This window comes from Colias eurytheme, chromosome 9 (genome assembly GCF_061535395.1).
Source record: "Colias eurytheme isolate Ceu_HAF_F1 chromosome 9, ilColEury1 Martin Lab GWU primary, whole genome shotgun sequence".
In the NCBI taxonomy this organism is placed as follows: domain Eukaryota; kingdom Metazoa; phylum Arthropoda; class Insecta; order Lepidoptera; family Pieridae; genus Colias; species Colias eurytheme.
Window position 1 is genome coordinate 11,217,718 of NC_142988.1, and position 24,703 is coordinate 11,242,420.

General features: G+C 35.5%; 4 protein-coding genes across 7 annotated transcripts in view; 1 reads left to right on the plus strand and 3 right to left on the minus strand.

The window, feature by feature from the left end:
- Window positions 1-484: 484 nt before the first annotated feature.
- Window positions 485-2,342, minus strand: Gas41 (YEATS domain-containing protein 4 Gas41). The gene is made up of 4 exons (XM_090105648.1): window positions 2,168-2,342; window positions 1,802-2,083; window positions 1,218-1,404; window positions 485-931 (listed from the first exon to the last, which is right to left on the minus strand). Exons 1-4 carry the CDS (start codon window positions 2,213-2,215, stop codon window positions 753-755), a joined length of 696 nt encoding a protein of 231 aa, XP_089961774.1. The 5' UTR covers window positions 2,216-2,342; the 3' UTR covers window positions 485-752.
- Window positions 2,343-5,029: 2,687 nt separating this feature from the next.
- Window positions 5,030-9,247, minus strand: LOC149906132 (uncharacterized). 4 transcript variants are annotated; one of them, XM_090105886.1, is made up of 8 exons: window positions 9,021-9,247; window positions 8,371-8,419; window positions 7,877-8,016; window positions 7,540-7,750; window positions 7,038-7,155; window positions 6,703-6,770; window positions 6,176-6,352; window positions 5,030-5,888 (listed from the first exon to the last, which is right to left on the minus strand). In XM_090105886.1, exons 2-8 carry the CDS (start codon window positions 8,371-8,373, stop codon window positions 5,334-5,336), a joined length of 1,272 nt encoding a protein of 423 aa, XP_089962012.1. In that variant the 5' UTR covers window positions 8,374-8,419; window positions 9,021-9,247; the 3' UTR covers window positions 5,030-5,333. The 4 variants fall into 4 exon arrangements, with proteins under 4 accessions (XP_089962012.1, XP_089962013.1, XP_089962011.1 ...); XM_090105887.1 differs by lacking the exon at window positions 9,021-9,247 and adding an exon at window positions 8,872-8,991; XM_090105885.1 differs by lacking the exon at window positions 8,371-8,419 and having other exon boundaries at window positions 7,089-7,155.
- A 1,098-nt stretch (window positions 9,248-10,345) lies between these two features.
- On the plus strand, window positions 10,346-15,672 carry LOC149906133 (uncharacterized protein F54F2.9). The gene is made up of 8 exons (XM_090105757.1): window positions 10,346-10,604; window positions 10,860-11,008; window positions 11,308-11,479; window positions 11,560-11,783; window positions 12,760-12,922; window positions 13,270-13,497; window positions 14,108-14,266; window positions 15,278-15,672. Exons 1-8 carry the CDS (start codon window positions 10,473-10,475, stop codon window positions 15,434-15,436), a joined length of 1,386 nt encoding a protein of 461 aa, XP_089961883.1. The 5' UTR covers window positions 10,346-10,472; the 3' UTR covers window positions 15,437-15,672.
- A 3,624-nt stretch (window positions 15,673-19,296) lies between these two features.
- The window catches only part of Hml (hemolectin), a 50,918-nt gene continuing 45,511 nt past the window's right edge, over window positions 19,297-24,703 (minus strand). Inside the window, exons 66-74 of the mRNA XM_090105929.1 lie at window positions 24,424-24,630; window positions 24,146-24,265; window positions 23,628-23,783; window positions 23,236-23,382; window positions 22,661-22,868; window positions 21,433-21,606; window positions 20,840-20,983; window positions 20,175-20,333; window positions 19,297-19,445 (exon numbers count right to left, since the gene is read on the minus strand). Of these exons, the coding sequence (XP_089962055.1) occupies window positions 19,381-19,445; window positions 20,175-20,333; window positions 20,840-20,983; window positions 21,433-21,606; window positions 22,661-22,868; window positions 23,236-23,382; window positions 23,628-23,783; window positions 24,146-24,265; window positions 24,424-24,630 (1,380 nt within the window). The 3' untranslated portion in view covers window positions 19,297-19,380. The remainder of the gene's footprint in view (window positions 19,446-20,174; window positions 20,334-20,839; window positions 20,984-21,432; window positions 21,607-22,660; window positions 22,869-23,235; window positions 23,383-23,627; window positions 23,784-24,145; window positions 24,266-24,423; window positions 24,631-24,703) is intronic.

Below are 24,703 nucleotides of genomic sequence, written 5' to 3' on the forward strand. Positions count from 1 at the left end.
TGTTTATATAGTTGAGACACAGATAATTAATTATACTTGATTGTGAGTTAAGACATGGCACCACACATATTTAATATAATAAAATAAAATAGTCCCGTGAAGCGCCAGCTCGTTCGCCTGCTTTTACATAAAAAAAACAATATGTACTTATCAAGGTGGGACCTCGAACAAGGAACGTCGTGGAATTCAGTGCGTAATTAGCGCATATCTTTTAAATTTTAAGACCGTTGAGTGTGAGTACCTATAATTTTACCAATATTTAAACTCATTAATTTAAGCATTTATCTAAAATCTATAATTCGATCATATTAAAGCGTATGAGAAACTAGTTTTTTTTCTATATAGCGAAAATTTTAAATGCCTTACGGTTTAATTAAAGAAAAACAATATAATTAATTGTCATATCTTATTTATTATTATTTGAAAACTTGGAAACATGCTCACTGTGGAAAAAATATCCTATAATATGTGAAAGAACAGTTCCTAGTTCCTACATCCTAATTTTAATACTAATCAATTCATATTTGTATAAATATAAAAATGAGTCCATTTTTATGCTATTGCATAGCTTCTATCGCGGGCCTTGAGCGCGGGGACCGAATCCAGAAATTCCGTAACGAAAAAAACCTCACGCTCCCCACTCCAACGGGCTCGGAGGTGTGGCTTGAAGGCGTGCTATGCAATAGTTTTACCGCGGCAGTCCCCGAGTGCCACACGTTTTTTTTTTAATAAATATATTCTACTTAAAGTATTTAAACTACTGATAATAAATTTGCCGCAGGGTTGTTTTGTATCTTCGCAATTTCTTCTTTGAATTTAGTAATTGTTTCTTTTGCAAGATGTAGTTTTTCTTTCAATTCCGATATCTCACTCCTCACTACTGTTTGAGCTGCTACAATCTTTTCTAGTGTCTTTTCTTTCTTCTCTTCAACTGAAAAAATATTTAACATAGATTATAATATTAAACATTAATTAAAATAATATTTTGATCCCATATTATTAAATCAATCATTGGAAAATTCTGATATTATGAAATCAATTAGGTTACATGGCTTACCTTGTCTGCTTTTTAAATAAATTTAAAAATGCATTTATTTGTCTTGAATTAAAAAATAAACATATCTATTACGTTTTAACTAAACTAAGACGAAAATACGAGAGGTTTAGAATTAAGTCTATACTACAACCCTTTACGTTGTAAAACAAAAAAAACATACAATCCGTATCATGAGTCCAAGGGCCATTCGTAATTGGTTTAACATTATTGAGCAGATGTTGCATCAACTGTGTCGGCTCTTGGAACACAATCTCTTCATACGACTCGCTCACTAAAGCTCGGCCGACTTGTGGCATGCCTTCCGTCACTGGGGATTGGAACAGCTTCAGGATGTGGTATAGGGTGACCTGTAGGTACAGTATGTTTATAAGCTAATGATTAGTCTATTTCGAAGAAGAGATGAGCAAAAGAATTTTGTTTTGCAGTGCAATTTTACACTCTTAAATCACTAATTCTTTTATAAAAATTCTAAAAAAAGGCTTTTAAATCATTTGCAACTTGCATAGTTTTAAAGATTTAACCATACATAAGGACGGACACACAGTGACTTTGTTTTGCTATGTAATGATTTAGTACAATTATTTGTACACTGCTAAAATTATTAATTACATTCCAATTATGAAATTAAAGTAATTTACAAACTAAACTTTTAGTCAAATTTGAAAAAGAAACAAGCATCAGTTACCTACATCATATTACACAAATTTTATTGCTGATTTGATAGACAGTTGAACAAATACTTACCGGTCTTTCATTAGGGTCATGGAAATAAATCTTAATAACTATTTCGAACTCTCCCCAACCCGTTTCCGTAAGTTCGTACGGTGGTTTAGTCACTATCCTATTTGGGTTAGCGTAGCTTTCGTGTAACTTGAAATGGATCTTTTTTATATACACTGACATATCTTCATTCGCATAGGGCTTCACGTAAACAGTCCATTGATGCGTGTGACCATCTTCTTCACGTTTCTTGCCAAAATATCTTGCTATGTTACCGTACACTATCGGTTTAACTATCACTAAACCCTGCAACATTTAAGTATTTAAATGCTCATGTGATTTAAATTTATCATTATTCTATAATAATTCAAGTTTCAAGTAAAAACAAACCTTCACCCGGCCTCCTGAATCCGGGCCGAAATCTGTTGGCAAACTCATGTCAGTGTTGTAGTTTATGAACGATTTAGAATCCACGGTTGCTGCTTTTTTATGTCCTTGTTCTAACTAAAAAGGAATACTCGATTCCTATATGCTGTCTCTATTATTTTGATATTTTCTAATCTCGAAAGCCCACAGAGCAAGTAATATAGTCGAAAGCCTTTCAAATGTTTATATTTTTGGGTTTGACTTTTGACTTTACGATTTTACGAATGTGACAGTAAAAGTGACAAGAGGAAGGTGCGTTCATTGTTCATAAACTTTAGAAAAAATCTTGAGCAATTTTAAGGCTTATTTCAAGGCTTTGTATTTTTAAAGTGAAACTTTTATTACATCGTCTCAAACTTTTTGGTCTGTGTAGCGCATGTCGCGTGTATCGCGGCTGCCGAGTAGGTATACCTACTCGGCAGCCGCCCGACACGCGACATGCGCTACACAAAGCAGTGTTCGGAACCGTTCGAACAGTTTCACTTTTACCGTGGTTTCATAAAACCACACAACATTTTTTATTGATCGTTTTTATTTGTGTTATATTGAGAAACAGTACAATTTTCTGTCCATCACTGCTTACATTAAAACTTTTTCACTTAGCAGAGATGAATTATTTATTTTAATAATTTTATAGGTCTACCAGAATCTGATGGCATATTTATATTTAAGAAATAAAAGATTTTTATGTGGCAACTTATTTGACAACTATCAAATTGGATGTCAAATTATGTCTTTTTTGCAGTTGATGAATAATTTTTAGGATTTTGTTCAAAAAAAATCTTCGAAAATGTCGAAAAAGCCGCTGCGATCACAAGCAAGAGATGTTGTTTATAATGTGTATAGAAAAACATTCGATGAAGAAGGGTCAAACACATCACAATTTTCAATTTTGAAGATTTTATTGGTAAATTGGACTTACCCGTTTTGATACTATAAATTTAAAAATATTATATGTAGGTAACTATAATAATATTGTTTGTTGATTAGAATATAATTTTATGAAAACTTATTACAGGAGTTTCCAATACGGCTATTCGTCAAGTCCAAGCTGTCCAAGTCAATTTTATAATGTGTGTCTGTTAATACTTACGAAAATAAACATAATTTTATTTTATTTTTATTTTATTTTATAAAAAATTATAAGCAGTTTTGATCTACATTATCATTATATCCATATTTTGACATGGCATAATGATAATGAATATACAAATATAGGTATGTGTAAATAATATTTCTAATATACATATAAAACTAATATGTATTTAATATATATGTAAGTATGTACCTACATAATATTAGTGGATATCTCATTATTAAGACGTACAGTATTGTCCACTTATGTAATGTGACTAATGATATTGAGGACAAAATAAAAAATAAGCAATATCAAGATCGTTCAGTCCATTTTCCCTAGGGTTGCACACTCAAAATTTTGATTTCCCTAATTGCCATCAGATTCTGGTTTACCTATAATTTAATTTGCATCAAAATGTTACCATCGTCATCATTTACCCATATTCTGGCATAAATATAAATATATATGTTTAAGGGGTTAGCAGATATCAATTCTGCCCACCATACACTAAAGTGCAGTAACAGCAAAATCACGATTTCGAGTAAAACGCATTTAAAGTTAAGAATTGATTTTAAAAAATCAACAGAATGATAAGCAAAAAAATTTGAATGCAGAAAGGTTGTAAAGGCATAGGTTCACACGTTAAAGCAATAAAAAAATATATATCTTAATAACTGAATTTATTATGGCCATTTATTCTTTTTGGTGCCTATTACTGCATAGCCTTTTTTGTAAAAAATACCATTTTAAACTTAGTAAAATGCAGCAAAAAGCCCTATTACTGCGTTTGGATCAGTTATTTTGTCAAGAAACCCAACTAACATGCAGTAAGGTCAAAAAAATACTGCATTTTAGTTAGTTTTTTAAGAAAAAAGTGTTCAATTTACTAGTGCAGTAAGAAAAATAGCTAGTTCACAGTTGCAGTATTTAAAACATTAACTGCACTTTAGCTAGGAATAATCATATCTGTGTCCATATCTGTGTCATTATGCTATCCAAACTAATCTGCAGTAATGCTGTATTTTACTGCCTGTTAGTCAGTTTATAATGATAAAAGAATGTTAAGTATTCACAACTAAAATGCGACAAGCTTTGATTTTACTGCATTTTAGTTGGGAGTTCGTGACAATAAATTGTATTTTCTTAATTTGCAGTAAAAATAGCTTGTATGGCGGTAAATTTTACTGCGTATTAATTTTTTTTTTATTTTTTTCCAGAAATATAAAACTATCTAAAGAACTGTAAAATTATATTGCTTACTGCATTTTAGTTATGAAACCTTAAAATTTAATCTGCAGTATAATTTATACTGTATTTTAGTTGGGAAATCACGCCAAATTGTTAATTTTTTTCGTTTGCAGTAAGTGAAAACTGTTAAATAAAAACCATTCTTATAGTCTTAGAAATAAGTAAGTTACTTAATTCAATAGAAAGCTTAAGAAACCCGCTTTCAGAATCACTAATAAAACGAAAAATCACAAAAGGGCTGTTACTGCTGGTGGGCACTGGCCCACCAGAGACTAAAGAGCCCAGTGCCCAGTGGCAGTCATATTAATTTACTTAAATTTTTATAAATGCAGGGAGCTGTTATATTATAATCAAGGTAAGCCTATATTTTTTTTGTTTCGAGCCCTTGGCTTGGAGTTGAAAATTAAATTTACAATAAAAGGCTGAGCCCTACACTGAGCCACAACAATTTCTGTGAAATGAAACGGTAAGAAAAAGATTAATAATGAAGTACTTATTTCGTTTATTATACAATATTTAAATGCAAGTGAACAATGGTCCAACAAGCTCGTCTTCTTAAACATAAAAGTATGTCATAGCTCATACAATAATATATAATTTATTTAACATTGAACTATCTAGGTTGCGAATACACGCATTATTTATGAGCATATCCTATACAATCACAACATCGAATTGATCTCCTTTACTAAACTTACGTGAAGTAGGCCAAAATTTTCATACAACTATAGTATTACAAATGACATTATACAGATCACAAAGTTACACTAATTGAAGCCCGGTGGACAAATTTATTTCAGACTATTAAAATTTATGTTCAGTGCCAGGATTTTCAACATCCGATGCTAGCAGAGGGTCATTTTCCTCTTCCAGTCTCGACGAACGTGAGCTGAGTCGCGAAGCCGATACTCTCTGGGTTAGATTCAGGAGATTTGGTACAAGAGCCCCACAAGGTGTCGCAGGGGCTGAACGCGAAGAAATCCTAGTACCCGGTGAGATTCTTGAATTCCTTCCAGTGTAACCAACCGACAGGGGCATGTATAAGCTCGATTTCCTCGTCCTGGATGATTTCTTTCCTATTTCGAAACGTCGTATGCGCCTTTCTTCACTTAGTCTTCGTAAAGTTGAATCTCTAGAGGTTTGTGTTGGACTTGTGGGCTGTGGAGGAGATTCACAAGCGCCAGCTTCAGGTGATGGGAAGAGATGACGTAAGCCATAAGCTTCATGGTCAAAAACAGTATCTTCAGAGTTGGAATGAGTGTGCCGCAGTGGTGGAGAAGCACCTAAGCGTGGCTTGCAACCGCCGTCGCAATACATTTCGCAGTCTATCAGCTCTAGTTCAAGATCGTAGGATGGATCCTGTAAATAATTATTCTTGATAATTTGTCTAGTTTCTAATGATACTGCAAGGATTATCCCAAAGACGTTATTATATTTGTGATATGCTATGTGAATTTTTTATTGATTTTATGCAATCTCAGAGTCGTTTGTAAGAAAGGGTTCTAAAAATTCAATTGAGGAAAAAATTTTTGTGTTAATGTTAAAATAAGATTGCTGAAGAAACTGATATGGAATAATCATTAGGTAATTCATTTGATATTGACAATTTTAACCAAAGATGAAAAGGAAAGGAAATTGTAAAATACCATTGGCTGCACTGGAGAATTGATGAGATTATCCCTAAAAGTAGCGTTATTAGTTTGCTCTCGTCGCCTTGGTTCCGCGAGCGACGTGAGAGACCTGAGCACTGTGCGCCCGCAGCCCATGTTGCACTCGTTGTAGCTGCTCGCGCAAGAGTATGGTGGCGGCACCATCGTGTTTGCCTGGAAATGGAGAATACAGAATGACTACGTACCCGCATATAACCGCATAAAATGACAGTGGGAATAATGCTAATCGTGATCTTCAGTTTGGTGTGCATTTTTGGTGATTTTGGCATTAATAAAGGGGACGTTTAACTCATTTAAGTAGCATTATATTTTTGGAAAAGTGTGCACATTAATAATGCTGTGGAGAGTCAGAACTCACATCCTATTAGACCGTATTAAGTAAAGAAAAGTCATGACGATTTAAAAAGTTTTTGTATCTGTGACCAAGAAGGAGAGATACTTAGGGAGATGGTGAGCAATGTTCATCAATTTTAATAGATAAGACAAGTAAGTATTCTATATACCTCGTTAACAGCGTTGCACATATAGCTCGAATTAAGCGATTCAGCCGTGCTAGTGGCGGACAGAGAACCTGCAAACCGAGATAAGACATGCTTTAGAAGTCAAGGTCGATACACCACTTATACGATTTGAAATCATTTGAATTTCTATTCATTTTATGGAAATTCGCCACTTGATTTCTATGATGAAACTGATTTTGTTATATTTCGAGTAGGTATTCAGTTTATTATAAATTATCGACATCATAGCTTCGTATTTTTTAACGTGAAGATCTAAGACAAGAAATAGGTTTCTATAAATCTACACGTAAAAGAATCAGCAGTATTTTATATTTTACCTGGCGCCCGAATGACATAGTTTCTAAAGTAGTGCACCATCAGATAATTACCCCCGGACTTCCCCTCGCCTTCATTGCATGTTATAACCAGAGGATACAGGTCTGGCTTTGATGTCACCTGTAATTTTAATCATATTCTAAGTAAGCATAATCATTTAAAAGGTTTTATAGATGTTTCCTTTCGTTACTCTTTTAACGATTTTATAAAATAATAATGTAGGCTAACTATATTTTACTAACCTAAATATTTTAAACAAAGTAGAGCATTTTAGGAATTATGTAGTGTTAAAATTATGACTGTGTATATTCTGTTATACTCTAAAATGCTTCAGTAATACAAAAAATTTAGTTTACAACGGTAAAATTTTATTGCCAAATCGTTATTTCAAAATTGGCATGGCAACACTAACCACCAAATAATCATACATAGTATTTATAGATTACTACTGAACTACTGTAACCATGGTCATGAAATAAATTAAAAAAGAACATATAGAATTACTTCTGAATACGGCGGTGGGGCCTGGTGGAAGGAGCCGCAGCGGCTATACCGCGGCGGGGGGTACACCGAGCCCGCTGAATCACGCTCGGAATTATTCCGATGCACGCAGAATGCCATAGAGCACATATAGATGCGAGTGCGTTTGAAGACTATACACCATAGACAGCAAGCCACGATGCCCACTAGCGTTCCAAGGATGAAGAGCACTTGCCTGGTGAACAGATTAAAGATTTGTTTTGTATGTGCATCGCTCTATATACAAAAATAATTTTAAGGCAATATAGAAAGGATTACAGTGACTATCAATTTTAACAATAATTTCTCCCAGGGCACCTACCATTGCCAATACCAACTAGTTGTGTAGGTCTCAGGTGTGTGCCTAGGTATAACAGTTGCGGGTGCACAGCATCCTTCCTCGCAACAGAGCCAATGTGGCGGGCAGTGTTGCCCGTCCGAGCAAGGAGTTTGTGCTGCACACTGCAAGAGATTCGATAAATAGTTCAATTTGAATTTAAAAGTGGAGATTTTTATGGCAACACAAGACAACACTCGCAGAAAAGTGATTACATATTTTTACGTGTAGCTAATAGCTATTAAGTGTGGATTCGTATTAATTTTGTATACCTATATCTACGAAGATATAGGTATGTTATTAGGTAGAAAGCATCTCTATTTAGGTATCTAATAATACCTCAATAAAATGTATTAATTTATACTAGTGATTAATATTGTTGTAACTCGTAACAATGATATATTTTAATACTACCTACTAAATTCAACTTTATAAGCGGTTGACTCATGCTTAATATAAATTAAATTAACGTCGTGTACCATTTTCCTCTAGTGATCACGCAGGATAAGACCCAAGAGAACTGTAAACCTGGTAGGACAAGTAAAACAAAATTAAACTGACATAATACATGCAAGAAATCATAATTTGAAGAAGAACAAAAGCACAGTAATATCAGAAAATAATAATTTTAGAAAGCCCTAGAATAATATTTTGTCTGTTAAGAAAATTTTGCGCGGGAACTTGAAAACGCACCGCGCATGTTTTCCCGCCGATCGATTGCGCTGTCAAAGACCAAAGGTTATGATAAATTATTATAATCTAATGTGTTTTACAAGACCCAATTTATGGCAATTACCTTAAATTGGGCATACAAATAGTATTAAAAAATAAATATTACAACATTCGCGCTATGCTTCTGTGGAAAACATACCAAGTAATTATAATTTTTACGATAATCGTATTTGAGAAATAAAAAATGAAATGGAAGGAAGTACCAATGTGTTCTATACTAATTCTAATAAAATAAACTATAGAATTACCTACTGTATAACTGGAAGACAAAAGAAAAGAAACTACCTATAGACAGTCTGAATAAAATAAAATTTTAGATTGAAAAAAAAAATATTATTTTCGGTAGTTTTTAAAAATGTATCACATGAAATGAATATTTACTACTTTCTTCACTCACAAGCGATTGTAAAGACATTATCACCAATGCAACAGCACCAAAGGTAGTGAAAAACATTGCGATTACGAAAAAGTATGTTGGGCAACGCATGAAGAATAAATCAATTCACATAATACACATTTATAAAGGCAAAGTGCAAATGCACTCTGCAGTATGGTCAAAAGGAATAACGTGGTTTATTTTTGGGGTCTTCATCCCCTCACTACGTTTCACCCGCGAACGGGGCCGCGAGCTACTGATTCGCTTTGCTTTTCTCTCTGAAGGTATAGACCAGTCGCCTTGACCTATCTCCCGTCCCTCGATTGCATAAGCTGTATTTGACTATAGGGGCAGCTCTAGGAATAATAACAGGTCTTGCTATGCTGGCTAGCTCTGACGTCCAATGTAATATAATATGATTATGATTGATTTCAATTCGCCGCATAAAATACATTGAGATAATATTAATATGGAGACGACACCGCCTACATCACTTATGTTCCACTCAACATACGCCATGTGGCGTATGTTGAGCGGTTTTTTTTAATGGTTTTAAAGTGAAACGCATCAAATATGCCTTCGTGTGTGTTACGATATTGCACAAATAATACAAATAATACGGAAAAGTGCAAAGGAATAACTTTCATCGGTAAGTACCTAACTAGATAATAATTTTTAAAACTTAGTTAGAGCAAAAAAATGGCGCACAGATTTTGTTCGTGGTGTCTCCTCCATACGTAGTAATATTATCTCAATGATAAAATATGAGACATTTTCAGTTGTGTATTATTTTTCCAAAAAGTTAAAAGTTACTATAATGTACGTCTTATCATTATCTAATAGCATACTTGATCGAATGCAGTACACTGTACAGCACAGTTCTTATTCTTAGTTCAAAAAATTAAAATATTGAATTGTTTGTTTTCAGAGCAAATGTGCCTAAGAAATGTGCTTTTGATCGTAATAAACGTTTGTTTCACACTTTTAATATATTTTAAAGCATAATATTTCAAATGTTGAATGGAGATGAAGTAATTAGATCTTGAAACACTTAAAATTTCCAGTGTAATTTTTTCTTAGAATTTTTTCGATTATTCATGTATCAGAATAATTGTTATGTATGTATAACTGTGATGTATAACGTAGTGAACTAAAAAGTATCTACTTATTTTCTTGTGAAATATTCCCATAACATTCCTAAACGAAATACGAATGACAGACGTGACGTTAGGTTTATTCCTCTGCTCGGAGCAATTATTGTTAATTGCTCCGAGTTCCTCTGAGCGTGACGTATTTGCAACGTTTTTGAAAGTTCACGACTGACGTTGTCACTCATTATCAAAGCACAAAATATGTCACTATCATTTGTTCCGTAGTATCTGTTCATTAAATTTCTTTTTAGCCGCACAAAAAATATGAATTATTAAAGTATAATTTGTTTAAAACTTTAATAAATCAAGTGAAATAAATAAAATGCGGTGTTTAATTCTTATAGCCTGTTGCGCTATATTAGGTGTTGCAGCTTGGGACGACGACGATTTGGAAGTTTTCGACGTGGTAGAAGAAGTGAACCAAAATTTTTATGAACTTATTGGTGTTCCTCAGGTATGCGATTTAATATTATTATTTAGTTATTGCTATTAGATTCTTATTCATTCATGTATTGTAATTTCTTTGATATATCGAACCAATTTGGAAAAAAATGACCTACAATGTTGAGGAAAATATGTTAAAAAAACTTAATATTTTACTAGTATTTTTTTATGAGAGCTTGAAATTTAGATCCACAATATATTATTCATAATTTACTGACATATATGCCAGATACATATTAAATTTTTCTTATAAATTGGTTTTTAGGATGCATCACAATCTGAAATTAAGTCGGCTTTTAAAAAGTTAACTCTAAAGTTACATCCAGACAAGAATGATGCGCCCGATGCAGATGTTCAGTTTAGGAATTTAGTGTCTGTTCATAATGTTCTTAAAGACCCAGGTAAAAGAGAAAAGTAAGTTAAAAAAGTCATTTTTCATCTGTAATTCAAGGAATTTTGGTTTGTTCAGTCAAATTTCAGGTGTTGCATAATTATAACATTGATTGACTTAAAACTTAAAGAATTTTTTTATTTAGTACTGTATTTTTTTTATGTTCAATAATATTTAATTTTTATCAATCTATGAATTTTTAATGTTTGTAACTATAAAAAACTCTTTGAAATAATATTTTTATGTTTTAGAGATTGAATTCAATTCTATAATTATTTGCTAACTTAATTATCCATGATAACATGTTAATATAATTTTCTAGGTATAATGAGGTACTTAAAAATGGATTACCAAACTGGAGATCAGCAATATACTATTACCGACATGTTAGGAAAATGGGATTGGCCGAGGGCTCTATTATTTTATTTATTATTGTTACATTTGGACAGTATTTAGTCGGTTGGGCAGCATATGCTGAGAAGAGGTACACAGCTGTAAGTAAGTTTTTAAAATACTGAATAAATCTTGCAATTGAAAGGTTATATACTTTTATTAACATGAATCTTTTTTATAGGAACAAATATTAACTACAAGGGGTAAAAAAATGAAAAAGTCTGGTTTTGACACTGGATTAGCGGAAATATTGGATCAATTGCCTAAACCTAGTATAAAAGATACATTGCCGTTTCAAATACCAAGGGCAATTTGGTGGTCTATAACTGCCATTCCAAGTGCTATAGCTGCATTTAAAGAGAGAAAGAAACAGCAGGAGGAAGAAGAAAGAAGAAGAAAGAAAAAGTAAGAGAAGTAATTTTATTGCTAATATTTTATGTATCTGACTTAGAAACTTTAATTTTTAGTTATTTAAAGATCTATGAAAATTTAATGTAATTATTGGTTCTGTAATTTCCTGGTATGCATTAATTAATTAATGATCCATTACTTTTTACACAGTGCTTATCTATATTATTACTAGACATTAAAACACAGTACTGTGATTACAAATTTGTATCTTTAAATGGGTTTTGTTTTTTCAATATTTCAATTATACAAAATAAAACACAAGAAAAAACAATGTATAAACGTACCATAAATTTTTTGACAAAATTGGCTACATCAGCCACCTGCGAGCACACGTTAGGGCAATGTAGACCCACAGTAACGACGATACATAGCAGTCGCTGCAGCCGAAATCGGCAAGGAGCGATTATTACATCTTTATAATTGCTCATATAAACTAGACTATAAAATTTTCCCCAAATCTATAATAATAAAATTATAAAGCTGAAGGGTTTTTATTTTAGGGTTTTAATTAAATAGGCTATATATCATCACGTTAAGACCAACAGGAGTGGAGCCACGCGGGTGAAACCGCGGAGCGCAGCTAGTAAAAATAACATACTAGCTGCTCCGCGCGGTTTCACCCCCGTGCGTGGCTCTACTCCTGTTGGTCGTAGCGTGATGATATATAGCCTATTTAATTAAAACCCTAAAATAAAAACCCTTCAGCTTTATAATTTTATTATTATAGATTTGGGGAAAATTTTATAGTCTAGTTTATATGAGCAATTATAAAGATGTAATAATCGCTCCTTGCCGATTTCGGCTGCAGCGACTGCTATGTATCGTCGCTACTGTGGGTTCCTCGATAAATTGGCTATCTTACATTGAAAGAATTTTTCAAATAGGACCAGTAGTTTGAGATTAGCGCGTTCGAACAATCAAACAAACTCTTCAGCTTTATAATATTAGTATAGATAATAAATGATCGTAGGGAAGAAGAAGACCAAGCACGCGAGGCTCGCGAGGCAGCAGCCGCGGAGGCTCGCGCGGCGGCGGGCGGCGCTCGGAAGCGGCGTGGCTTCGTGCCGCCCGAGCGGGAGTGCTTGTTGGAGCCGGCTGATGAGCCGGAGGGGGCGCCTGTTGTTAGTAAACCGGTGAGTTTGATTCTTAATGTTATTTTATGTAAGATGCCTGTCAGCCCAGGAGGCTACCATAGAGTATTCTCAAACTGACTTTTCTTGAACAGGGAATTATTAGTGAGTTAGTAATTTATACAGTTTCTTCGTTATTTTTTTAATTTAATAAAAACATATTTTATAGGATCTGTATTTAATAAAGTATTTATAAGTATTTATTGCTGCACAAAAAAATTAATTTATAAATTCTACAATATTTAAAAATACATCATTCATTATCAAAATATATCATTTTTACTGGTTAAAATAATAATAAATCAAAATTAAGTGTATTGCGTACTAAATGAAACCAATTTGTATCCCAGTCAGCACCGCCCATAATATCCGGTGGTCTCTGGACGGACGACGATCTAGCCGAGTTAGTTCGTCTCGTAAAGCGCTATCCGGCGGGTGCGGCGCGACGCTGGGAAAGCGTAGCTGAGAAATTGCAGCGGCCTGTTGCTGAAGTCACGCACATGGCGGCCAAACTCAAGGAAAACTGCTATAAGATACCGGGACAAGAGGTGGAACCCGTGCCAGAAGTGCCCAAGAAGGTTTGTATAGCCAGTTATCTACCTCTAGGTCTTTATAGGTAGATAAATTTGTCGCAGAGAAGTTGCAGCGGCCTGTTGCTGAGGTCACGCATATGGCGGCCAAACTCAAAGAGAACTGCTATAAGATACCGGGACAGGAGGTGGATCCTGTACCAGAAGTGCCCAAAAAGGTTTGTATAGCCAGGTAGATGATCTTGGTCTAATAGATGTGCTAAAATATACTAGAGCAAGAGCTGGAAGCAAAGAAGAGTACACTTTACGGATCTTCTGTAAAATTCCGGATTTATATAAGTTATAGCAAATAAAAATATTGCATAATATGATATCTAAAAATAATTTATATTATGTCATTATTGCAATGTAGTCAAGATGAAGAAAAGATCTTACAATTTCTTTGCATCTCATGCAAAGTTGCCGTTTTGTAACAAAGAATACACAAATATCTCTTGTTCTTCAGCAAGCCATTATTAAAAACATAATAATTTAACAAACTGGAAATTGTAAAACTTTACAAATAGATTATATTTGTAAAGTTTTCCCAATTTAGGAAAACTGCAATTTGTTATAAAAAATGCCTCAAAACAAATAATACATTTTCTCCTTTATTCAGGTAAAAACTCGTAAAGCGGAAGACATAGCAGCAAGTTCTGTGAGCAACTGGTCCCAAACTCAGCAGAAGGCGTTAGAAACAGCCCTTGCGAAGTATCCCAAGGGTGGTGCTGGAGATCGATGGGCCAAGATCGCTAACAGTGTGCCCGGGAAGAGTAAGGTAAGGGAATTGTACATAAGGATATAATTGTAAAAAATGTACAGAAAACATTGATATAATATTACTACGTGTGGAGGAGACACCACGAACAAAATCTGTGAGCCATTTTTTTGCTCTAACTAAGTTTTAAAAATTATTATCTAGTTAGGTACTTACCGATGAAAGTTATTCCTTTGCACTTTTCCGTATTATTTGTGCAATATCGTAACACACACGAAGGTATATTTGATGCGTTTCACTTTAAAACAAATAAAAAATGAGCGTGCAGTTACGCCATATGGCGTATGTTGAGCGGAACATAAGTGATGTAGGCGGTGTCATCTCAATGACAGAAAATTGTTGGAAAATTGTTTTTCTAAAATATTGTTTGGTTTTAATGTATTCAATCTCCTAATTGACACGAACCCATTGGCGATTCACAGGCTCACTTTATGATTCTTAAGGAAAACTTTTTTCAAAAAAGAAAATATAATATCTCATTTTTTTTTCAATCAGCCAGAAAATATTCTGCAATGATAATTTTGCACAAACATTTTCTTATTCTCTGTATTACATCTTAAAAGTGCAATCACCTTACAAAAACTATTTTGTTACTGAACTATGACGTAATGCCTGTGTTTTTCAACATAGAAATGACAAAATCTATTCGACAAAATTGCATTACTGGTAACCTTAATGTGATGGTTGATGAACAAGTAGGTCGATTACGAGTTATCTAATAGCAATTGCTCATACCTTCAATTCAATCATCTCGATTATCTGTTCCTATTCAGTTGAAATTTCCTCAAAACTCTAATATCGTAATTGATTCCATAATGTAACAAATTTGAAAAAAAAAGTTGGTTGGATATTTGTTTTTTTTTTTTACAAAAAACTATTAAACAGAATTTGAAATACGATATTGCGGCCGAATGGCCAGTTACAAGACTTAAAAATTTAATTTGTGCCAAAATTTTGCAAAGAACGATAAAATGGAACATGTTTTATTAATAAAAATCATTATTTTTACAGGAGGAATGTATGCAGCGGTGTAAATATCTATCAGAAATGCTGAAACAGCAGAAACAGAAAGAAGAAGAACAAAAAATAGAAGACGAGAAACTGAAAGATCCAGAAAATAACGCAGAACCAACCCCATGTAACGACAAAGAGGACGAATCTATCATGTGATTGAAGAATTTAGTGATAAATAAATAACCCAGAATTTACAATTTTTCCACCCTTATGTCTCATATCTAAAATGCTTAAAACTTTTTGAGACTCGAAATATTTAATTCGTGTGACGCGAATGCCATGACAAACATAAAAAGGCTTAATGTGGTGGATGGATCATGTTAATTATTTATGTATGTACATAATTTGTATGTATTGTAATTTTTATGGCACTAAAGATTTTGTTGAAAAAATTTGTTTTATTTTTTCCTGAAAGTACCTTATATTATACAGGCAGTCTCGAATATACACATATGAACAAAGTCTAGGGTATTGTACAAATATCTAAAAATCTATGAAGAATAGGTTGATGTGTGTATTTTTATACACGTCAAAAGATGCGGTTACGAATCCTACCTCACGTTCAACATATTTTGTCCTTTCCATTTTTATGCCGCGTTCAGACGCTTGCGTTCAAAGCGACATTCAACGAGCACAAGCATGTAAACATGTTGTTTGTGCATGCGCCCATGTTTATTTGTTTGTACCATAAGCACACGGGCTCTGGCCACGCGTCTGAACGTACCATGAAATTCATACCTAAACCTAAATGCTACAAAATGGACTTGGAAGAAAAGCTAAAAACTGCTGTACAAAAACAAAACTAAAACTGTACCGATAGCTAAATAGACCGGGATCCCTCGCCCTTTTTCGTAAGTGATTACTAACAAGCTAAATTTTCGTCAGTAGCTTCATTTTGACGAGACGCCCAACATTAGCTAGTACAAAAATTTCGTAAGTGGTAGCTAACAGGGGTAATGAGAACATAATTTGTTGATTTAGTGGTTATCAAAAATTCATTACTAACTGGTTTTTTTATTTATAATTCTTATAATAATAATCTAAATTAGCCGAAAAAATATTTGTCCTACAAAATGCTAGGTTTGATCAACGAGGTCCCATTTTTGCAACATGTACTATTTACGAGGTCATGAAAAATTATTACTAACCAGCTGATTTTTTTTTTGTTGGTTAGTTAATAATTATATAATTTAACGCCCACATTGTCCTACACATTACGTGGAACGTTTTTCTAGTCCGACACTCTTAGGTTGTAGTACAAATACTAGATGTAAAAATAATTAGTATCAAGTTGAAACTTCGTGAGTAGCTTCGTTTCAATGAGACGCCCAAGAATTTCCTTTACGAAAATGCTCGATTGTGGTAGCTAACAGGGGTAATGAGGACATAATTTGTTGATTTAGTGGTTATCAAAAATTTATTACTAACTGGTTTTTTAATTTATAATTCTTATAATAATAATCTAAAGTAGCCGAAAAAATATTTGTCCTACAAAATGCTAGGTTTGATCAACGAGGTCCCATTTTTGCAACATGTACTATTTACGAGGTCATGAAAAATTATTACTAACCAGCTGATTTTTTTTTTGTTGGTTAGTTAATAATTATATAATTTAACGCCCACATTGTCCTACAAATTGCATGGTATATTTTGCTGATCCTCCAATGGAATTTGAAATTCATAACAATAAAAATCTATTCATTCTGTACATTTTTCTATTGGAGTTTAGTTATATTAGTACGTAGTTAGTTACTCCATGCTGAAGCCGACTATAACCGTGCTGTTTTTTTCTGTTGACCACGTGTTGGACGCTCTGAAACATCGACCACACAACCACTAGACGCCTAATGTTAGCTTGTATGTACTAAGTTCAATCTGTCAACAACTTGAGGTATGGTGAAGCGGGGCGCTGCATTCTCATTGGCTAATTCAAGGTCACCAAATGTCCTAGAGATGAGACATAGTAAATTTGTATATCGATATCTTTATCGATATATTTTGTATTCACATACTTTATCGATATAGGTATTTTGTATACACATACTTTATCATTGGAAATTGAATACGATGTTAATACATATTAATAAAAATAAGGCCAGCGTGAGTCGGACTCGCGACACTGAGGGTTCCGTACAAACAGGCTAAAGAACAACAAATCTGCAAAAAATCGGTCACCCATCCAAATTATGCCCCTTGCTTAACCTCGATTTTCATTTTTAGTGTTATAGTATTCATATTATTTTATTACAAAAACTTAACATTTTATATTATAATATAACTATGTTATGCAACGTCATTCATGTCATTAATTATAGTATAAAATCGCGAACCTAAATAGTTGAAATAGTTGAAGAATTGTTGCAACAAATTAAAAGAACGGTATTCATCAGCAATGTATGGTGTAATGCACACATGCGGTGCCCCACAGATAAAGTACCTGAAAATTATGGATGGACAATAATTGATGGTAAATACGAGTATTATTGGTTTGATGGTCCTCAAAGCCCATCCTTTGAAGAATTATCTTCTCAATTGCAAGGTACCCTATTAATATTATTGAAATTTGGTTTTTAATTTTTCGGCGACATTAATTAATTTTTTCATATTATTACAGATTTAGATACCACGGAAGATCAGAATGAAGAAGATACTGATGAAGATGAGGAGAGTGATGCCAGTAGTGAGGATGAATGTTTTTCTGATGAGTCAGATGAAAATTAATTACTTTTTTATATAAAAATATCTACTTTTTCATGTATGTTACATAATAAAGTTGATTTATTTCAATAAATATATTTTCACTTTACCTCATGTTGCACATAGGAAAAAGGAAAATTACGATTATTGTAGGACTACGGATGCATACCAGTTTTTTTGTAGGACATTGTTTTATTCGGATAAAAAACACACTAATGTATCACGTGATACTTTTGTCCTACAGTTACTAATAAAAAAAATGGTCCTGTGGTATGGACAACTTAGGAGTCTAGGACTAGAAAAACGTTCCACGTAATGTGTAGGACAATGTGGGCGTTAAATTATATAATTATTAACTAACCAACAAAAAAAAAATCAGCTGGTTAGTAATAATTTTTCATGACCTCGTAAATAGTACATGTTGCAAAAATGGGACCTCGTTGATCAAACCTAGCATTTTGTAGGACAAATATTTTTTCGGCTAATTTAGATTATTATTATAAGAATTATAAATAAAAAAACCAGTTAGTAATGAATTTTTGATAACCACTAAATCAACAAATTATGTTCTCATTACCCCTGTTAGCTACCACTTACGAAATTTTTGTACTAGCTAATGTTGGGCGTCTCGTCAAAATGAAGCTACTGACGAAAATTTAGCTTGTTAGTAATCACTTACGAAAAAGGGCGAGGGATCCCGGTCTAAAAGAATCTTGATTGTGTTTGCAAAATTTTATCGAAAGAATCAAACATCATTTCGTAACAGTAAACTGTGAGTAAACTGAAGCTTATTGGATAGTACTTAGGGATAATATTATGTGATATTGTGCTTATTGACATCATTTTTATGGTGTATTCACAATATGTAGGTACTCACAAAAGCAAATAGATTCTAACTACCTAAGCTAGCTGGTCAATAATAAAAATAAATTCAAATTTTAGATGCGTCTCTTATGATTTCACCAACTATCAATTTTATCAAAAAACCTATTATTTAAGACATTTTCAATTCAGAATATTTTTTACTCGAATATTCAACTATTTCATACATAATATTATCACAATATTATCATTAACAATTATTGTATTAATGTTATAGCCAATAATAAAAAAATATTTTAAATAAACTTGTAGCCTGTAGATTAGTTGAAATATGGATCAGTGACACAGAAAACTTCTGTCTGGTATAGAATTTCTTTAAAATATTATTTAATGTATGGAAATGGTTTGGCTACAGAACTGTTACCTACACCTATAGTTAGGTTTTTATTTTGAGGTAATTTTTGGTTAAAAAGGTTGATCCCAAATAAAACAACAGATGAAATTCAATAGTATATTTTACATCATTTCATATATTTTACATGGTATACACAAGAAATCTCATAAACTAAACTCCGACGATCTCACTGCTCCGGCGGGAACGATCTTTTGTAGAACTCGGGGATCACGTTGGTCTTTGTGCCGGAAACTGAAAATAGAAAAATGTTAAAATAAGATTCATGTGTTTTCTTAATTTATTTCGTGGGTTACGAAATATTTTTAACACATGCATAGGTATAATTATTGTGAGATATGATTAGGTCTAGCGGTAAACTCTAGCTCCTAGCAGTCTATGGAGCCGATATAAATACAAAGTACGTAGTCATACTGTGTAGATAAAATCGAAACTGTGAACTATGGACATTCATTCACTGCCATACATGCCAACTGCTCGAGCCGTCGCGACCGCTTCGAGCCGTCAACTGCGCTGTTTGTAGCGACAGCTCGAGCAGTCCGTGTACATCGCTCAGCCCTTAACTGCCGAGCCGCCCGTGTTACCGCTCAAAGACTCTTGGGTATGCATTAAGCATTGTTCACACGATGTGCTCCACGCGGCTCTCACATACATACAGCAGCAGCAGTCCGCGCATACAGCTACACGCTGTGTACTTTTAACGATTGCGCAGTGGTAAAGTAACTGCCTACTGAGCCGACGGTCCCGGGTTCGATCCCCGGTCAGGGCAAATATTTGTGTGATGAACTTAATTATTTGTTCTTGGGTCTGGGTGTTATCTATATATGTATTTATTAAATATTATATTTATCGTCGCCTAGTATCCACAACACAAGCCTTAATTGAGCTTACTGTGGAACTAGGTCGATTTGTGTAATAATGTCCTATAATATTTATTTATTTATTTGTTATTTATTGACTCACGTGGCGAGCGCGTGTCTGCGCACGCGCGGCACGCGCACGCGGCGGGGCTGGCGAGCGAGCCGCGTGCGCGCCGCCCGTCCGCGCACACCAGCTCCACGCCCAAAGGCTCCACGCGGCTCGCTGTACAGCACTCGCACTCAGATGTATGTTTGCCCGTCTCTGTGGGAATAGAATGTTGGAAATTTAAAAGACTTGAAAAAAAAGACGGGTTGCACTCCGGGAGTGCCGGCAGAAGTGAAAACTTGATTATTAACGTTGAGCATGTTTGATATTTTGGAATGGTATCCGTCTTACGCTTTTTCGATCAGGTCACGTGTCCTGACGCGAGTTTAAGATTTTATACCCATTACAGAAAAAGTGCTCAATGCCGCTAAAGAAGTTTTCACTTCAATAACATGGCTGTAACTGATGACAACTGCCATTGTACGAATCGGTTCAAGAAAAATGTTAGCAAATCAAAAAATCAGCAAAAACATCGTTAAAATCACATAAGAATAGTCAACATCGAGGCACGCTACATAATAGTACCTGTCAAAGTGAGAAAGTAGAAGTTATACATTTTTTCATTTCAATTTTCATAGTTACTAACATCAAAGAATCACTTATGATCTTAATACCAAAAAAAAAAATATGAAGTATATTTTTTTAAATGACAAATAACTCACGGTTGCTATAGAAAGTGCCGGACTCGCAGTGTCCCTGGCACTCGCGTATGCGCACGGGCAGCACGTTAACGCAGTCCCCACGCGCACCCGAGCGCATGTGCAGTTCGCCCACACCTACTTCGCGCTCTTTCACCGCACACGTTTCTAAAATATATGTGTTTTGTAGTACCATAATATAAAAGAAAACAAATTTAGTGGACCATAGATTTGTATGAAGCAATCGATTTTGTTGATATATCGCTGTTGCTTATTTGGTAAGGGTATATTGGCTTAATATTGATTTAAATCACAAGAAAAATTATAAAATTACTATTTTGTATATAAATCGGATAAAAAATAATATTGGAGTTATTTCTGTTGCATATTTCTGTATGGAGTTCTTCAGGGTACTTGAGACCGTTTCTATTAGTTATATATGCTGATGACTTATTTGTCAATAATAAAAATTGAGAAATTGCAAAATGTAGATTTAAGGCGAAAAAACTCATTCATTAATTATGTCAAATAAACTTCTTCCTGAGAGAAAAAGATTGGTGAATAGACGATAATTCGATAGTGTTCATTATATCAATGTCAACAATTTTGTTACTCACTCAAATCCATCGTTTTCCTCTTGCACGTGAGACAGCAGTCCTCCATGATGCGATCCTCTTCCGGACAATCGGATATGTCGATGCACTGTTGCCGAGATGACGTCACAAACACCTCTCCCTCTGATTTCTCGCAAGTGTATGTTGTACAGTTGTCCATGGATTTCCATGTTGAACCTGTGGATGATAAATATTATAACTTAATATGTTGGTATTTGTGCCTACCTGTAATTTAGATACGTAAGTACTAATGTTTATTTTAAATAAATTAATTTTGAATTGTTTGAACAAAAAATTATGTATTTAGTTGGTAAGCCTTTTTTATTAAATAAATAAATTTGTTTTAGTGACGCTTAGTCGGAAGAGTTTGGTGTAAAAGTTGGTGGAATTTTGACGCCATTGAGATATGGGACTTATATGGGTTATGGGTGCGGGTTCGTGTCCCCAGTCTCCCTGTGCCACACTCACCGGGCTCCCGCAGCACGTCGCCCAGCACGCATTGCTGCTGTGCGCAGTGGCCACAGCACTGGCCGGCGGCTGCGGGTTCGTGTCCCCAGTCTCCCTGTGCCACACTCACCGGGCTCCCGCAGCACATCTCCCAGCACGCATTGCTGCTGTGCGCAGTGGCCACAGCACTGGCCGGCGGCTGCGGGTTCGTGTCCCCAGTCTCCCTGTGCCACACTCACCGGGCTCCCGCAGCACGTCGCCCAGCACGCATTGCTGCTGTGCGCAGTGGCCACAGCACTGGCCGGCGGCTGCGGGTTCGTGTCCCCAGTCTCCCTGTGCCACACTCACCGGGCTCCCGCAGCACATCTCCCAGCACGCATTGCTGCTGTGCGCAGTGGCCACAGCACTGGCCGGCGGCTGCGGGTTCGTGTCCCCAGTCTCCCTGTGCCACACTCACCGGGCTCCCGCAGCACGTCGCCCAGCACGCATTGCTGCTGTGCGCAGTGGCCACAGCACTGGCCGGCGGCTGCGGGTTCGTGTCCCCAGTCTCCCTGTGCCACACTCACCGGGCTCCCGCAGCACATCTCCCAGCACGCATTGCTGCTGTGCGCAGTGGCCACAGCACTGGCCGGCGGCTGCGGGTTCGTGTCCCCAGTCTCCCTGTGCCACACTCACCGGGCTCCCGCAGCACGTCGCCCAGCACGCATTGCTGCTGTGCGCAGTGGCCACAGCACTGGCCGGCGGCTGCGGGTTCGTGTCCCCAGTCTCCCTGTGCCACACTCACCGGGCTCCCGCAGCACATCTCCCAGCACGCATTGCTGCTGTGCGCAGTGGCCACAGCACTGGCCGGCGGGTGCAGGTTCGTATCCCCAGCCACGCTTGCAATCTTGAGCGCACGACTCTATGCTATCCACTTGCGCCAGTCGACCGGATGAGTCCCGCGTGCACGACACGTTCTTGCACGGGTCTGACGTCGGCCATGTTTGTCCTTCCTGAAATATTAACCATAGTGTCACTACATCACATTTCACTCATCTTGAACAAAATATGTATATAATCAGCATAGAAATGATATCTGCAATGTTTATGAGTGAGTGACACCAGCTGTGTATAAAATAAACAACAGTGGTCCAAGGATGGAACCTTGTGGCACGCCGCTAGTCGATTTCACACATAAAGAAACACATGTACTATTTATTATAAATTTTAACAACTTGTGAGTTTTTTGTAAGCTAGCCTTTAAACATTTAACATCAAACCTGTTATATTATATTAGTTTTGGAAGAATTAGCAATATCAATAGCGTCAAAAGCACGTGAATAATCTACTACCAACAAATTACTGAATTAAAAATCATACCTGATAGATTTCGTTTCCAACACGACAGGCGATCGGTTCACGCTTTGGACAACACTTTCCAGGTATTTTCTCATCGCTGAACACAAATTGCTTCAACATCGGCTCTGGAATCTCCGGACATGTTTCGTTTGAAGACTGCACTTGAAGCTATAAAACGAAATTAATTGTAAATCTTATAAAGCTTTTGTCGAGATGAAAAGCCCATGTTAAGAACGTCAATTAGAATAAATTGCCAGGGTAAGTCACATAATAGTAAGAAGACGTCAGTTTTATTAGTACTTCTGAGAGGAATAAAAATTTCATGGTGAGAAACTATTATACACAAAATTAATTTTTTTTTTCAAAATAAGTAATTAAGACTACTGAACATCAAAACATAAAACACAACTTACCGTTCCATTCAGGTCAACACAAGTGTAGTTAACACAGAAGTCGTCTGACGTCCAAGAGGTGGAGATATTATGCACTTGTCCGTTGACCACGCACGCGACTGGCTTACAGCGACCGCAACATTGCACGCTTGAATTTGCTGGCTCGTACTGCCAACCCTGGGTATATAAAATTATTTTTATATGTGAGTCGTGTGATATTGCAATTTGGTGGTATCCGTTTAATTAATCCAAAGATGGTTTGGCTTTCAATTTAGACATTTTGTACATATTTTTTTCATGAGTGATAGGATTTTATACCAAAATAGATGCACGTCCTTGCGCTGCCCAAAATGACGCGGGATAAAAATAAAATACACCCAGGAATAATGTCAGCTGGTGAACGGATTTTTTACACATCGAACAACACAAATTTCAGAACACATTTTTACAAAGTAATGTCGAAGCGTATTAATTTCAAACATACACATAATGAAATCATTTCACTATTTTATATTATCGTAGAAAAGTAAAGTACTCACAGGTTGGCAAGTAGTGTCACAAGTCTGCACAGTGGTGACGACCTCAAGCTCACCGTCCCCAACTTCTTTACACAGGTATGATTCGCACGCGTCGTCCGGTGATTTCCATGTTTCGCCAATCTGTTGTGTACATTAAAAATAAACCCATTTTTAATAAACACCCATTTAAAAAAAATTGTGTTTCGTCGATATTCGAAACTTATTCTTGCATAAATATTTTCTCTCTGGAAACCCATTACAATATAATGCTAAGTATAAGTTCGTCAAGTACTACTCACTTGATAAATATGATCTCCACTCCTACACGCGGTGCTCACAGTTCTTGGGCAGCACTCGAAGGGCACAGGTTTCGCTGTGCGCACGAACTGCGCATCTGATACTATCGCGGGACATTCCTCTACTGTGCACTGCGCATGCGCAGCTTGTGCTGTGTCACCTGCGCAGTGGCACGCACGGCATGGACCGTCCGCCCATACTGCATCAATCTAGACGGAGATAAGTTGAATAACATTTAACAAACAAACAAATATTTATTTATTCAATTAGACTACTTCTAGA

Coding starts and splice junctions, on each gene's coding strand:
- LOC149906133 (XM_090105757.1), top strand. CDS start 10,473: ATGCGGTGTTTAATTCTTATAGCCTGTTGCGCTATATTAGGTGTTGCA. Junction 13,498..14,107: donor TGCCAGAAGTGCCCAAGAAG/GTTTGTATAGCC, acceptor TCCTTTATTCAG/GTAAAAACTCGTAAAGCGGA. Junction 14,267..15,277: donor GTGTGCCCGGGAAGAGTAAG/GTAAGGGAATTG, acceptor TTATTTTTACAG/GAGGAATGTATGCAGCGGTG.
- LOC149906132 (XM_090105884.1), bottom strand. CDS start 9,110: ATGCGTTGCCCAACATACTTTTTCGTAATCGCAATGTTTTTCACTACC. Junction 7,751..7,876: donor ACTAGTTGGTATTGGCAATG/GTAGGTGCCCTG, acceptor TCTGTTCACCAG/GCAAGTGCTCTTCATCCTTG. Junction 6,353..6,702: donor TGTGCAACGCTGTTAACGAG/GTATATAGAATA, acceptor CTCCATTTCCAG/GCAAACACGATGGTGCCGCC.
- Gas41 (XM_090105648.1), bottom strand. CDS start 2,215: ATGAGTTTGCCAACAGATTTCGGCCCGGATTCAGGAGGCCGGGTGAAG. Junction 2,084..2,167: donor ATTCAGGAGGCCGGGTGAAG/GTTTGTTTTTAC, acceptor TAAATGTTGCAG/GGTTTAGTGATAGTTAAACC. Junction 1,405..1,801: donor ATGACCCTAATGAAAGACCG/GTAAGTATTTGT, acceptor CTGTACCTACAG/GTCACCCTATACCACATCCT.